At 39.5% G+C, this 16,842-nt stretch overlaps 1 protein-coding gene across 1 annotated transcript in view; it reads left to right on the forward strand.

Annotated features, from left to right (window-relative positions):
* Positions 1-16,842, forward strand: part of RIC3 (RIC3 acetylcholine receptor chaperone) — a 19,861-nt gene continuing 3,019 nt past the window's right edge. The window contains exons 1-5 of the mRNA XM_013130064.3: positions 1-150; positions 7,740-7,963; positions 8,527-8,605; positions 10,757-10,850; positions 16,373-16,521. Of these exons, the coding sequence (XP_012985518.2) occupies positions 21-150; positions 7,740-7,963; positions 8,527-8,605; positions 10,757-10,850; positions 16,373-16,521 (676 nt within the window). The 5' untranslated portion in view covers positions 1-20. The remainder of the gene's footprint in view (positions 151-7,739; positions 7,964-8,526; positions 8,606-10,756; positions 10,851-16,372; positions 16,522-16,842) is intronic.

Below are 16,842 nucleotides of genomic sequence, written 5' to 3' on the forward strand. Positions count from 1 at the left end.
GTTCGGCGGCGGGGTCTGTCATGGCGTACTCGACGTGCTGCAGGGTGGCCGTGCTCTCCTGCCTGGTACTCTGCGTGTCCCTGCTGCTGCCGCGGACCTTCTTGTCTCGGGGCGGCGGGCGGCAGGAGCCCGGGGCTGCGCCGCCCGAGGGTAAGAGGCCGCGGCGGGCCCCGGCTCGGCGGAGGCGAGGGGAGGCCGCTCCCCGCTGCCAGCCCCGGTCTGCCGCCCCGGTGCGCCGAGGTCCGTGTGCCGGCGGCTGCTCGGGGGTTCAACGGCGAGTTTGGGGTTAGGGTTAGGGCGTCGGTGCTGCGCTGGGCCCCGCCCGTGAGGACCCCGCTGCCGGGGTCGGTGGTGCCGGCGGCCTGCCTGGTGCGAGCGGGCCCGGGTTGTACGGAGCGTCTGGAGGGTGCGCTGCCGCCTGGTATGGAAACGTAGTGTAGTCTTTCCTTACCGTGTTACCTGTGACACTCATGCTGTCCTTAATGATGCGTGGCATGACAGATTGAATTCACTGTTGTGTGATCTAATTTTTGCTTTTCCATGCAAAAAAAATATAGTTTAAAGTCTTCCAAATTTCTCTTTGTTTTGGGTAAGTGCGGTACTAAAGCTACTAGAAAAACACCACTTTTTTTCTTTTTATTCTTTTCCCATTGTGATACATCACTTTTTATTTGAATACTTCATTACTTCGTTATTTTCTGTACAGAATGCTTTTGGTTTTGCACATGAAATAAAGGTTCATTTGAATTGTCTTCATTGTTTAGTTTCCTACTCTGGTATTTTAAACTTGGCTTTCATGCAGTATAATATATGTGCACATGGTGCCTCATTTAGAGTCAGGTTCTGTCTATGCTGTCCCTCAAGCATATTTCATTTTAAGTTCTGGAGGAATGAGTTCATACAAGCATCTGCCATTCTCTTTATGCCCATTGCCCTGTAGGTTTTCCTCCCCAAGGCACTTCACAGAAGTAGCTAGTATCATAGCCCCATGTCTGGCAGCAAACCAAAGGTGAGTCTGGTGGAAGTACAGAGAACTTCTGGGTGGCACTGAATGCTGTCCCATAGGGACGCCTGTCCAGTCACTTCATCCTCTGCAGCAGCCTGGTACTGATGTGACTGTACCATTCCGCAACATGATTGTCATCTGTCCAGGATTTTTTAAGGACCTTAGGTTGAAGTTACTGCCAAAACAATGTTACACTGAACTGAAATCTGTGTCTTGCATTCTCTCCCGTGGTGGTTTGTATTCTTGGTCTTTTAAGAATGTCAGTATAGGTTCATCATCACTGTAGATCTACAGGTCTAGAGTTTCATTGCAGAATCTCTGAACACCAAAGTCCTGAATGGTAGCTGGTGGGTCTTTCGGCAGAACTTCAAGAGCCTTTATCATGAGGGCCCACAGAGGCCCAGAAGGCAGCACAGAGGCTCTGTAAGGATGTTGGAGACACCTGCCTGAAGCAGGGATGGGAGCAGATGCTCTGGGAGCTGGTACCTGTCTCCATTAACTTCTGACCTATGTAACTCCTGACTGATCCTGGGGTGATACCAGATGATGAGATTTGACAAACCATTTTCCTGTAGCAGTGAAATCTTAGTTGTAGCTAATGTTGTGGGGCTTCTTTCTTTGGACTGAATTCATCTGACAGAAAAAATTGCTTTTAAAAAACCAAGCCAAAACAAAAATCTTGCTCCCAACTTGTTTTCAGTCACAGCTGTATGGTGAGCAATGTTCATACCTGCAATAGCATGTCCCGCTTTAAGCCGTGCTGTCATAAACTGACTAATCTCAGCCACCGTTGAATGCTTAACATAAATACTCTTTTTCATCATAAACATGTCTAAATACTCTCTCCATCACCCTGCAGGAGATAGCAGTTCAGTGTGGGTTAGTGTGTGCCTGGCACAGAGTGAATGCTTGGTATGCACTTCTTGTAGCCTAGCACCTGTCTTTGGCTGAGAATGTAATACCTCACCTCAGCTTATCCATTTCAGGTGAGAATTTATAGTCCATATTTTCAATTTGATAGCAAGAATTTCATTACACCTGCTCTGTAGACCAAACTTTATTTCACCTGAAGTTATTTTTTTATTGGAAGAATAAATCTTGATAGAACAGTTCAATTCATATCTCTGTCATTAGTTGTCCTCTTCAATGAACTGGTAACTGCAGTTACCTGGCAAAAGTTTCAGGAACTTGAAGTAATCATTTCATTCTTGAAGTTAATAAAGTACTTATTGTAGTCTTGGGGGCAAAATGCCTCAGAATAAAACATTCTTAAAGTTTACTACCATTTGGTAGCACTCAGTGTTACCATGAAGGCTTTTTATTCAAACAAGCTTTAAGCATGGAAATGTTGCTTGCTCTAGTAAAGCCATTTTCAGAAGTCTCCTAGGAAAATTATGAACATGGCTTCTATATTAGTAGAGGTTATTATGGTCTTTCAGACAGAAATGTTCTTTATCACAGTAATAGTTTAATGCATAGAGAACAGAGTCATAGAATAGTTAGGACCTTAAGATCATCCAGTTCCAACCCCCCTGCCATGCCAGGGACACCTCACACTAAACCATGTCATTCAAGGCTCTGTCGAACCTGGCCTTGAGCACCACCAGGGATGGACCATTCACAGCTTCCCTGGGCAACCCATTCCAGTGCCTCAGCACCCTAACAGTAAAGAACTTCCTCCTTATATCCAATCTAAACTTCCCGAGTTTAAGTTTGAACCCATTACCCTTTATCCTGTCACTACAGTCCCTAATGAAGAGTCCCTCCCCAGCACCCTTGTAGGCCTTGAGATAACTTATTTGAAGAGCTCACTGTGAATGTATCACTTTTCTGGTTTACTTCAAGGGTAGGCATTAGCATTTTTTTTTAATCTTTGGAAAAGAGAAAGAGCTACTATCAATTTCAAAAGTACTTTTAAGTTTGCTGTTCACAAATATTTGCCATGCATTTTGTAAAGCTACTCTCTGAGATGGTAATTTAAGAAAAGCCTTCAGCTCCATGGCAAAGGGTGTTTTGTCTGTCTATTCTTATGAACAATCAAGTGGCACCAGCTTTACCAGAAAAATACATGACTGTCCAGGTAATGCATCTGTCCAGCGTGGGTTTGTGCAATGTCCTTACTTAGGAAAACGAAGATGTTTGTTTCCATTTGGGTATTTTTTGTGTTTTCCTTTTTAACCTCCACCTGCAGTATTTAGTAGAAAATGTTGAAGCATTTAACTGTGTCCATTAAAAACACTGATGTGGTGGTTTACAGTTAGGATTTCAAAACTATCATTCCTTCTAACTTTTTTGTGTAGGTTTCTAAAGTTGTGTTAGAAGCACAGCTAGAGCTATACTGTAAATGTCAGTAAAACAACAAGAACTAAATGAATGCATACTGTTTGTCCATTTTATCTTGATGTTAGACTGTCTGCCAGAGTGAAAAGTATTTATAAAAAGATTTAGAAGAGAAAAATATAAATGATTACATGTGTAAAAAATCTAAAACATGGGTCTCATGATAGTGTGTAACACTGAAATAGTGGCCTCAAAAATAAACCAGACATGAACTTGTAGTGTTATATAAAGGGTTACTTACTTGGGCTTTCTGTGGGCAGAGGAGTTGGGGAAATTACAGGATGTTAAAGAATAGCAACAGAAATGATATAGTGGCTTGAAAGAGGATTTAAATTAAATGTCAAGAAAACAGTTTCTGTATATATTAGTCTAAGCTATTATACCAAACTTAGATGTTATGCAAGAAAACCTAGGAGAACACTTTTCAGCCAAGAGAAGATGAGGTTACTTTATCATGCAGTCCATGGGATTTCCTGTGTGTTGCCACTTGCAGCTTTAGAACCTTTTGGCCAATTCATCTTGTTAGACAGAGAGTGAAAAAATAAATGTTTTATGAAAATACACTGCTGAGAGGGGCTAAAGATTGATTCAAGTGTCCTGAGATGCAGGTTTCAGTATGAATGCCTCTTTATTGGCATCTACCAGAGAGGGAGGTCTTGCATAGCCTACTCAGGAAAAGCTTTGCTTAGAGCACATACCTTCTTCAAATATCAAGTCCAACAGAGCAGGGGAGAAAAGCGTACAAAACTCTGAGTTCTGTTTCTCACAGAAGCACATTTCATTGCTGATCCCTGGGACTGTCTGAAAAAATGCTGATTTTCTTTTTTAGTCACTATGATGAACATTTTACCAGGCAAATGTAAATGTCAGCTAATGTAAATAAGCATCCCTAAATGTGGGAGTCCAAGTACAGTTTGAAGATAGGTTTGAGAACTGGAATTTGCATTGCTGAGGCAGGAGGATAGTTCTGTATCCCACTGTCACATGGTTTTTTTGGTTAAAGCTTTTGCAAAACATCTAGCTGAGTTTGTTCTTGGCTGTTTGCTCTTGGGCTGTGTTTTTTTGGTTGGTTGGTTTTGCATGCACAGCAAGGAAAAGTAAATGTCTTACTTGGAAAAAAAACACACTTAATCTTAGCATTTCCAAACCAAAGTGATATAATCATGGTTTTGGAATGGAAACAAAAAAGCAGAGCACCTAATGCAGAGAATACCCAAAGCTGTGGGTGCTGTCCCCCACAGTTGAGATATGAGGAGCAATCAGAACAGTGTCCTTTGCTGTCAGCTTGGAAGAATCACATGCACTTCTCAGATTGCCATTTCCTGTCTAACCCCTCTCCTATGCTTCCTGGTGTCTGAAGAATATGCCCATTTTATAAATGAAGTAATGTATCGTAAGTTTCCCGATGAATTGAGTGCAAAGTTAACATAGCACCAGCCCATATGTACTATATGTCAAACTTTTATTTTTTTATTATACATGTATATATGTATGTGTCCCAGCATTTTACAGCTGGTCAGATGTCACAGAAGGATGTATTATCTAGACTAAGTGGCTGAATCATACAATAACTCAAGTCTAAATAACTTTTTAAATAGTCAAGTTGGGCTCAGTAGCAATTCCTAAATCCCATTCGAACAGAACCGCAGAACAGCTTTCTTGGAAACCAGATACTTGGATGGTCTGTATATTATCAGCTTGTTGGCTGTTGTGTGCTATAAATACATATTTTAAGAGTTGCTTTTTTCAGTTGAGTGTTCTTATTGTTAAGAGATTAAAAACCCCACCATAATTCTAACATGATACTGCTATTAATGACTTTATCTACATTCAGAAATCTACAGTCTCTTAGAGAACACAAATGTGAGTTGGGGCATAATTTCATTTTTGGATTTACAGCTTTTGAAGGGCCAGGATTAGACAAAGCGTGCTCTGCTTGCCCTGTAGCTGCTTTGCAAAGTTGGTTTGAAGCATTAAACAGACAAATTATTAAATGTGTTGGGTAAACCTTAGGTAAAAAGACTGCAAAGCCAGGTAGGGTGTATTCAAAACAAGGGCCCAATGTGTGCCCTTCCGTGCTGCTGTAGCAGCATTTTATTGATGGAGTGTATGTTGTTGTCTCCATTTGAAAGTGGTCTGTTTCATCCCTGGAAATGCGGCATCTGGGCACATCACCTACTCGATTATGGAGTTAGGATGTTGGGGTTTTTAATAGCACAGGGTATCTTGCTCATTTGACAATGGCATCCAAATCATTCCTCATTTCCATCTATATACTGTATACTTGACAGTTTTGTGCCTGTGTTGCTTTTGAATCACATGTGCTGCCAATTTGTTGGCAGTACAGTTTGCATGGGTTCTTCACAATAAAAAACTATGAAAAATAATATGTATATATTTTAATAAGGAAATCATTATAAAAGTTTTAAAATCAATAGATTTAGAACTAGGAGCCATGAAATTCCCCTTTTAAATTATTTTGATATTGAAATGACTAGTATGTGTCCCTTTGGCCTGAAGGTTTTAAAGCACAAAAAAGGCCTTGTGTAGTAGAAAACTATTTCCTTTAAATATAGTTTCACCTTTGTCAATTATTTTCTGTTTTATCTTTTTTTTTTTATAACAAATATTTGCATAAGTGTAAGATGTTTTACAAAGGTTTATCTACCCTGCTGTTTCATCCCTGCCTCAGTCATACTGCTCTCTGCACGACATCACACTTACTTTCACAGTGACCTACTGCTACAAGGCATTCCTGCTGGAGCAATGGGACTGTTTTGTAAATAAGATGCTATGCTTTCCATCACAGACCTTGAATAATTCACTAATATTAAAGTGCATTATAAAGCTTCCTCAGAGTTAACCCTGAGCTAATCTGAGAGTGGGTTTGGTCAGCAGTGGTATACCTGGATAGTTCCACTGAAGCCTACAGCACTCAAAGAATGTGTGCCATCACTTATAAGGAAATGTGTTTTTAATAGTAGCACTTCACGAATTATTGATATCACTTCCTAATATATATTTACTGTAATTTTCTATGCTCAGGAATTTAGCTTCCTATGATGGTGTTTCCTAACAAGAACTAATGCTAATTTTTCTCTTGTCTTGCTTCTAATAAAAATAGTTGCAGCTGGGTACTCACAGAAGCAAAGTTAGTTATTTTCAGTGCTATTTCAAACCTGCTTTTCATTTTCTTTATGCAAATGCATGCAGGCTGCCCCAGTGCCAGTCAGCAGGCTGCTTGGCTTTCCTGCTGCATGTGCCAGGGTTGGAGAGTTCTGCAGCTAGCATCAGGGGGTGAGCTGCAGCTCAGTGTGGCACTCCCCATCTCTGGTGCTTCCATCCAACGCCTCCCACCACTAGACTTGGTGGTAGAGGAGCTGGATAATTCAGTTCAGTCCCAGTCAGTGAGAGGGAGTGCAGGTGCAAGTCCAAGCTGGATATGGAGATAGAAAGAAGGATGTTAAGTACATGGAGGAGTAAAATAGCGAATTTGATGGCAAAAGTGTTGAATTCATAACAGCAAGAAAATAGAATAATGTGTGAGCTTACGTTTATTGAGATTCTAGTGCATTTCAATTGAATGGAATCATCCACAGCAGTGTTTCAGGCTCTCTGCAGTCTTGTAGCATCCACACATTCATGTAAGCTCACTTCCATTTCTTGTCTTTGCTGCTCTCAAGGCTAGAAACTATTTTTTTTCCTCTAAAATGCTGAAGATAATATGTCCCAAGCTATATTCAGTCTCCTCTTACATTGCTTTAGCTAACACCTTTTTAAGCAGAACCATTTGAGGTACTACCACTTTTCTTTCTCTTTCATTATTCATTTGTCAAAATCAGGTGATTTTTCGGTATAGCTGAAAATCTATACTGGGCAAACACTGGAGTTGTGTATCAAGATGTAGATGGGTAGTACACGTTGTAGTAAATATATGGGTTTATACATTAACATGCCTTTGTGTAATATTGACAGATCAATCTCACAACAGAAAACTGGTATGTTGTTAGCTTGGTTTATTTTTTTTGTAGTAGAGAGCCAGAAGTAAGACTTTAGGTTTTCATCCTGTTAGAGATGTTGATTCATAGGGTTCTTTGGATGATTATGTACCTATTAAAAAAGTATATTTTGTTAATTGCCCTGCCAGCTTTTTCTCTTCTTGAAATCAAGAGTAATTGCATATACCTAACTCTCCTAGCGTTACATATAGTAAGTGACTGAGGGTTGAGTTTACAGGCTTAGTACTTACAGTCCAACAAGTTACTTTATTTATCAGTGATGGTATGTTTACAAGTAGAGAAAATAGGTCAGCCGCACCTGCTGCAGTTGTAGGCTGCCTTTAGAAGGGTGAAGAGTAACAGAATAAGAATAATGGTTGTGTGTTTTTTCGCAGGGAAGCTCGGTCGCTTTCCACCGAGGATGCATTACCAGGCTGCTCCCGACAGCCGAGCTACTCCTCATTTTCCAAGGTCTCACCTTGCTGAAGCAGTTGCCAAAGCCAAGGCAGGTGGAAGTGGTGGTGGAAGCACTGGTGGAACTGGGAGAGGTCTTGTGGGGCAGATTATCCCTATATATGGATTCGGCATCTTCTTATATATCCTGTACATTTTATTTAAGGTAAGACCAACATAAATGGAAAAGTCAGGGACATAACAACTAAAAACCCTCAAAACAGCAAAGTCTCATTTCTGTACCTGGTTCCATTTCAGCCTAGCTCCAGAATAAACCCCACAAGTGTTCATGCTGGACCTTTGATTAGTGGTTGAGAGATTGGTGTATCCTCTGGGTTTTGCTATTGTAAAGACTGTAACAGAGAATGTAGGGTGGGTTGGTGTGATCCTGTATTGGCCTCTGACCTCATACAATTTTTGAAGGATTTTCTTTACCCCCTGGAAATTGTGTAAGTCTAAAACATCGTTAGATTAATTTTCAATATACACATAGTATTCTCTTTTTTTTTTTAATGTGTGACAACATATTATATATACTGTGTATGTCATGTATTGTGTTTTAAACAATCTCCCAGGCATCTTTCACGATTGCTGGTTTTGCTGCTGTGCATACTTTTCTGTAGTTACTTTCTAGCATATTTTAATCTTCTATCCTTTTTCTGTTGTGTTTGGTGGTTATATTTTACTATTACAGTAACTCATAGAAGGGTCATCTTTTTCACTCATTAGCTGGCTTCCAAGGGGAGAACTACTGCTGGAGAGCGGAAATGCCCTACTGCTGCACCTGGAAACATGAAGAGAAAAATCAGTATGTATGATTTCTGAGTTACGTCTGTGTTGTCTGTAGAGGTACAGTCCAACCCTATTCTTCAAGTTCTGGGCACACTGTAAAGCTGTTGTTTTCCCCCATGAAGAACTAGCCAGGAGCTTCTGTGTTGGAATGAGCAGGAGTTAAAGTGAATTACTGCACTGTCACTTTCCAATCTCATTCAGTTAATGAGACTCTGCAAGAGTAGACTGATCCCAAGCCCCTCTGGAAGCAGTGGCTTCTCATGAGGTTCACTGAATTAACTGTACAGATTTGCTGAAAAGCTATGTAGCTAATGATTAAAAAGGAATAATAGGATGTCCATCTATAATTATTCTATAATCTGTGGTATTCTAGTAATAGTATATGAAGATATTATTAAAAGCTAGTTTCCTTTATTTGAATTTGTGAATTCTTAGCCACCCCCAGGTACTTCCCTACTTTCTCCTTTCCCCTTTTGCAGTGCTTGAAGTTTTCATGAGTGCAATAAAGAAAGCAAATAGTATTCTGAAATACTATTTTGATTTTACCTAAACAGCAATCAGTGGGATAGATTCAACTACTTGTAGATATTTATTAGATAAATTAATAAGTTTACGATTGAAGATTGGATGAGTAGTTACCATAATAGTATTTAAATTAGCTGACTAAATTATAATAGAGAAGAAAAGTACTTAGGGCTTTATAGAAAGTGCTACCACTAGGTAATTTTCTTTAACATGCTGTAATTGCCTTGACATTAATGTTTATATTAGGAATACCTAATGTACTCAGCACTACAGATTGTGTTTTCAGTGCACTTGTTCTGCGTTGTGCCTGGAAATTTTGTGCAATTTATTAGCAACAGTAATTGTATTTTTTCCTCTAATGCTTGGTGAGAGAAACTAACTTTGCAGTAAGTTAAAACATTTACCATCATTATAACCCAAAGAACTAGTGACAAAAATTATTCGGCCTTCTTCTAGAGGTCTTCATTTGTATTCCTAAAGCATTCACGGTAAGCTGTAGCAGCGCAGGGGACAAGTCATTGGACTAGGAACTTGAAGATGAGTGACCATTTACATAGGGACTTGGAGGGAGTAACTTCCTTTTTCTATGCCAATTTCCTTTCCTCTATTTTTAAAGGCTCAGACATGCAAAACAATGACATCAGTGATACATTAAGTAATGATGTTATTTGCAGAATAGAGATCTTTCTAAAAGCAGGATGTTTGTGAATGGCTTTCTCTATTCCTACTATGTTGAAGTTCTGTCGTGCCTTTGTGCTACTTCAATGGATGTACCTGTAGCCGCTAAGTGTTTAACTAAGCTGGGTTGGCTTCATTTTGTTCTGCAGTGGGGAACAATGAAGTCTCAGCTACAGGATTTTGAGCATGAGTTACAGCAGCCAAACAGAAAGCTTCAGCTTTCTTATAGATGTCCTTGCTGTTGCATCTTTACTGTTAACATTTTTGGCTACATTAAAGCCAGTACGGGTGTTCCTGCATGTCTGCATGTGTGTCTGCTATTGCAGCATAGACACATTTTTTGTAAGGAGGTGCAACTATGAACATACCATGCTTTGCTCCCCAGACAGGCTAGCTTTTCTTCCTGGTAAGCCTAGTAGACCGTTAACACTTGCTGCCTGCTGTAGCACACCTATGCAGGGTTAGTTGGATGCCATCATGCCCATGAACTTAATTCTCTTTGATAAAGATGTGGTTTCTCAAACCTTGAGACTTCTTAAAAATGCTCAAGTGACCTTTTGTCTCTGTTCCCATGGACTTAACAGAGAAATTCCATGAGAACTATTAGTTGAGCAATAGACAGTAAAACAGTATGGTTTCCTTATGAGAGAAAAAAAAAAGGCAAACCCAACCTATTTTCCATTCCCTAACTTCAATGTCCAGGACATTTACAGTGGCCCACTCTGTACTGTGAGGTTGCTCAAGAGCCTTTTGAAAGAAGGTGTTTTCTGTGTGTCCTATTACCATTAGCAGTAGACTTCACCTTCCTATACCAGGAAAAGTATGTAGAACTCTTTAAGCTGCATGCTTTAGTTCACTCACAACCAGTCTGGTTTGGTACAGCATGTGCTACTTGTGATAATGGGACAGGGATACATTTTCAAAGCTTCTACTGATAGATCTTGGGATTTTATTTGATTTACAGCTGACTATGAACTCACTCAACTTCAGGAAAAACTGAGGGAGACAGAAGAAGCTATGGAAAAGTTAATCAACAGAGTAGGACCTAACTGTGACAGGTATGTTTCAAATTACAGCATTTTACAGACAGATTCTGTTCTGATTAGAAATGAAACTTTCTTACTTTTGCTGTATTAAAATAGCATTTTATTATTACTTCAAATTGTAGGAATTTGCTTTTACACAGCACACTTTTTGTTCTGCAGTGTTGATCTTTTCAGCATCTAGATTTAAAATAAGTAATTTCTTCCAACTCCATTCTCCTTAAGCAGAAAAGGAACTATCCCTAACTTCCCCTTTGTACAGTGCATTGTTTGCAAGATAATGACAGGTATGTGTAAACAGAAAACAAAACATCTACATTTAAAGTATATAAACCAATCTGTCTTATGTGACCAAAGTAATATTCTGAATAATTCCTAAGAGACCAATTCATTTTATGTTATTTTCCGGTTATATAAATTGTTTTTCTAATAGAAATGCTGTTATAATCTATGTAAATGCCTGTTAGAATAGCCATAAAATATTTCTTAAAGGACAGAATTGTATAATAATCTGATTCCATAACTTAGTTCCACCCTGTAGCTAGTAAATCCATGCATTTGTTTCTAAACATAACAGGAAAAAATAAGAGTTGTAAAATCAGGATTTAAAAATTTATTATGTTTATTGTTTGCTATAAATCTGAGATCACTATTCTATGTTATAAGGAAACTGGAAACAAGTCCATTTTTCATGAGGAGTGTTAATAACACATCAATAGGACAATGCATAACTGCAGTGCTGAAAATTTGAATACCATGAATATTAAGGTGATGTTTGCAGGCAAAATAAATAGCCGTTCAGGTTGTAATGCATGTTAACTTTGGATCTGTCAATGCCTGGTTTAACCCATTCTGTAGGAACAAATCTCTGCTGAATTTGCACATGATGTTTATTTATGCTTCAAACTGCGTTCTCTTTGAGTGTGTAGTTCTGCCCACTTTGCACCACGGCCTGTATTGTGGCTGCACTCATCTCAGCAAGATGAGGTGCCAGACTTGCCTGTGTTATTCCAGGTTCCAGCGGGAGAACCCCTAAACTGCACTGGTTTTGTTAGGGAAACAGATACTATTTTGTCTATCTTTGGAGAGCTAACACAATGCTCTATGCTTACTTTTAAGCTGCCATAAATAGGCTTATGAGCTGCCCAGGTACTGTGCTGACTCTCAGATAGGATATTTTTTACTGAGAAAATGGGTTTAGGGTCTGATCCAGTGTTTGTTCCACTCTGTCTTATTGGCTCAGAGCCTCTATTTAGTGGAACTTCCTTTCTTTGTTCAACCAAACTATTTATATAGATGGATCTAAAGGCCTCAGGGGAAATCAGAATCTAAACCTAATGAAAAATTTTTATGTAGCTTCTTTAAAGAGAAGGGAAAAGCACCTCTAGATGGAGCAAATAGCTGCTTTTAAAATACACTCAGACGTATTCTTTTAAGACACCAGACTTTGAAGAAAAGACACAGATTTTGAAGCTTTCTTAATCTATCCTGTGATACTCATTAAGTTCAGTAATACTGGATGAACATCTTAAAATGTATGGTTAGAAAGTGTAATTACAGCACAGAGTATAGTGCTAGGATTATTCAGTCTGGATGTTGATAGATGAAAGAGGAGAGCAAATATACTTGAACCCCATTTTATTAATATGCAGTTGATTTTATTAATATGCAGTTGAACATAAGTATTCCATTTTTTGCCATACAACAGAAAAGGCAGAGGAAGAAACAAATGGTATCATATTTAAACTAATGCTGAAAGAACCCAGGTGAGACCATGGCCCATTATACTAAATATGGTAAAGTGATTCCCAGCCTGCTAAGTGAGGCGCTAGCAAACCAAAGGCTGTATTTTGCGTTGTCACAAAAATGATATAACCCAGTGTTTGCAGCAGCACTGAGGTCTGAGCTCATGCCTCTGTGTCCTCTCACTGTACTTCAGGAGTATTATTCTTGTGGCTGAACTGCTCCAGGGTTCATCCTGGCTTTCTCCTGGTGAAGATGTTTAGAATCTGAAAAAGAAATCTCCTTTTGTATATTTCCTTAAAAAAAACTGTTGCTTTTGAAATTGGATACGTTTGGAAGGACAGTTTGTTCTCAGATAACTGTACCTCAGAAAGAAAGCTTCTTCCAAAGGAGTAGTGTATACTGTGCTGTGTGATTTTACTCTTTTCTCTGTAGCAAGTGTACGTGCTGATTTCTTGCTGTGGTGTGTCCTGCCCATTTCTTTTTCTGTCAAAAGCATTTGAGCAAATGAGGCTGGAAGACCTCTCAATGCTCTTAGCAGGTTTTCTCAGATGGGATAGCTCATATCATCCAGCTCTATGTTGTAGAAGGTAGTCTGGTTGGGTTTTTTTTATGAGGTTGGAAGACCAACCTTCAAACCAACCCAGGAGACCTCTTTCCAAACCAGCATACTAACTGGAATTGCTACAGCCTTAAGTAGAGTTTGCAGAAATGTAAAACTTACTTTCAGAAGGTAAAAGCACAGATGCTTTTAAAAAGGCCTAGCATGTAGTAGCAAGGACTAGAAGCAAGTTAAGGAAAGTAAGAGGAACAAAGAACTACCTGGCCAAGTCCTCAGCAACATAACCAAATCTAAACTGAGACGGACAAAGACAGTTGTTACCTAACGCACATATTTAAATGGGTAGTATATACCACCTAAGGATATAATGATTCACAGCTCTGAGAAAATCTAGCACTTTTCCCAGCACTTTTTTAACAGGTTATAAATTTAAATCACATGATTTTATAATTTATCATCACATCCTATCACTAAGGGGACCTCAGTATTTCCAGTCTCTACATGTAGACCTTTATAGTCCAGTATCTCTCAGCAGAGATGAAAAGCTTGGCTGGAAATTTGGTGATTCAGAAATAAAGACTTGATCGATGGCTATAATAGGGCTCTCCACATTAAAAATATGCGTACTGCTTTTTTTCCAGGCTTTTAGCAGTGTTTCAGTGTTGGAACAGTGATATAATGGTACAAAGTTTTTCCCTACCCATTCTCATGGATGTCTTACTCATAGTCTTCTCACCACTGTTTGTAAAGTTTGGTATTTTGAAACCACTTTAAATTGAAAAATGCTAGTTAATATTTTTCTCAATGGGAGTATTGTACAATGCTCTCTTGTAAAAAATTCTCAGTTTATGGTGATTAGGTAAAAGGTAAAACTAATCAGCTCAATTACCTCCTTTTAAAACCCTCTTTACTAGGCTATCAGTTGGAAAAAGTATCTTTTTACTATAAACTAAACAAATGTAATATGGAAGAAAGAGAGAGGCTGTAATCTGCGGAGTGCCAGTTTTGGGCTATTGTTAACAGTGATTGTTTTCAGGTCATGAACCAAAAAACACACTAGTGGACATGTCTGAGATACTGTGTTAGATTATGGATTTTCACTGAAGTCATGATAATTCTTCAGATGTTCTGATCTCAGTGTAAGAATAAGAAACCTTTACCTGTTAGTGCATTGCCACTATGAAAAGTAATAGCTGTGTTGGAGCCACAAGCACATAAAGCAAAAATAATTACCTTTTCTTATACTGTAAACCTTTTACATCCGTTGTCCTTGGTGTTCTGAAGTGCATTATACCCTGGTAAATCCCTCATATGCAGGCAGCCAGATGTCTTATACATTGTCAGCATCCTACACTAAGTCTTCCTAGAGGCCTTAAAGGAAGTAGAAATAGTGCATGGGCTTTGGTTTCTCCCCCTCTAAAGGGAGATTTGTCATTTAAGCAAGGTATCTGGAGGAGGAATACTCTGAAATACGGAGCCCTTGTGTTGCAATATGACAGTAGTGCTTTCTAATGGGAGTATCCAGCATATTAGAAATTCTCCCATACGAAATACCACAGTGATGCAGCTGCTTTGATTTATCCTATATATGAGCTAGCATATCTCCCCATTGTGTTAAACAGATAGACCTATCTTTATCCAGGTGATATATATTCAAATTACATACACTTTTGTCTGTAAGAGGAGGATTAGTTTGGCAGTTCTATTAAAGCTTCTGTCAAAGGCAGTAGCTGATGAAACCATTTCTTTTTGTGTGTCTCTTAATTCACATCTCAAATTCTACATCTGCCTAGCCCAGGCTTTTCAGAAGATGCAGTGTCACACCTTCACTTGTTCTGTGGAACACACTGCCACCACAACTTGAGGAGAATCAGCCCAACCTCCATATAACATTGGGGGCAAATCAGCCTTTCAAACTGTGGGGCTTCTCAGGGGAAGCACAGAGAAGTGATGTTCAGCTTTGTGGTCTCAAACAGTTTAATCTGGGTAGCTGCTAATGGAGCCAGTGGGCCTGCTGTTAAACTAAGTTCAGTTACAGGCAACTGTGCGTGCTGCTGTGCACAAAATCTAACCCATTGTCAGCACTGTGATCAGCAGTACAATGCTAATCTTTTTGGCTTTAAACTTGTATGACTCTGCTGCCTTTAGTGAAGTAACTATCATGTCACCACCATTCCTGGATATGTAGAATAGCACAAAGTACCTCTTAAACTGCTGCTCTAGTCATAACAGTTAGTAAGAGGGAAAACTAAAGATGGATGCCACAAGTTTTCAAGTTTATGAGATTTCAGGCACCTGAAACAAGGTTTAGGCAAATACTAATCACCTAAATCCAGAATCATTAACCAGTTTCCAGCTCCCCTCTTCCCATCTCACCCCTAAGATTCCCTGAGCAGCTGTCTGATCTTGGAGATTATCTGTCTGATAGTCTGCAGCTCACCAGGGATCACTGCTCTGACCTCACCTCCTATAGCACAGCATTACATGCATCCCAAGGGCCACCCTCTCTGAGTAACTGGGGGCAATGGATCCTGCCCAAAACATATTCAAAGTTCAAAAGAGCATTAGAGTAGTGCCTCCATCCCCTGAGAGGCTCGAAGTAGCACTTACACAGAGGTCAAACACCTGCTCAAGAGCAAATTGAAACTCAAGATGAAACAAGCACCATTTTCATCCGTAAGTACAGCCAGTATCTTTCTTATTCTGACCTACTGAGTTAGTCAGTAGAGCTCAGATCACCACCCTTCAAATATTGTTTTGTCCATAATATTTTTAGAGAACTATTTATAATTGGGTATCAATAGACTCTTGTGACTAATGTCAGTGTGAGACATTTTGATCAGCCCTATGGCTGATAGCATAGGTTTTGAATTATATTTTCTGATAATGCTTTAAACAAGGCATGCCCCCCTAATTCTCACCTCTTTTAAAGGCCAGAAATTTCTGTAGTATCTTTTGTACCATAACTCTTCCCTGTGTGTCACTTTCATCTCGCTCTTGCATTGGCCGTACCTACCTTCCTTTGCCTGTTTAAGTTTCCAGGTTTTCTGGGTAGATGGATAAACTTTATACCAAGCTGAAGTGCAGACCACATGCAGATGTTGAGCAGTGATCATACTGCAGCCAGGTTTCTTCAGGCTGTACTGCTGGGACAGACCAAACAGTTGGGTTCAAACCCTGTTAATAGTTTGTAATAATAGTGGACTGAATTCTGGTGTCTAATATTTTCTAGCAGGACTCAAAATGTTACAACAGACCAGGAAAAAAGGTTACTTCAGCAGCTTAGAGAAATTACTAGAGTTATGAAGGAAGGAAAGTTCATAGATGGCAACTCTCCTGAGAAGGAAGCTGAAGAAGCTCCTTACATGGAGGACTGGGAAGGTAAGCAAGGCCTTTCTTACCATTGCCCCGATGAGAAAAACTGAATTAGGACTGCTTATATCCTTCCTTCACAAGTCAGTGTTCTAAACTTTGCAAAAGGTGGTTAGTTTTCCCAACCATAATTAAAAAAAAAGGATTTTGAGGTATCCAGCATTTCCTTTAGTGTAGTCACTATGCTGTGGGCTGCCAAAGTGGCATATGAATATTCACACACACTCCGTCTGCTTCTGGCTCTTGGCTGCTCTAGGTTTGTATATTTCTCTTCTTTGCTGGGCTAGATTTTAACCAAAATCCTAAGCCCCTTGGAAATCAGAGTCAGTA

The sequence above is a fragment of the Melopsittacus undulatus genome, chromosome 4 (assembly GCF_012275295.1).
Source record: "Melopsittacus undulatus isolate bMelUnd1 chromosome 4, bMelUnd1.mat.Z, whole genome shotgun sequence".
Taxonomy (NCBI): domain Eukaryota; kingdom Metazoa; phylum Chordata; class Aves; order Psittaciformes; family Psittaculidae; genus Melopsittacus; species Melopsittacus undulatus.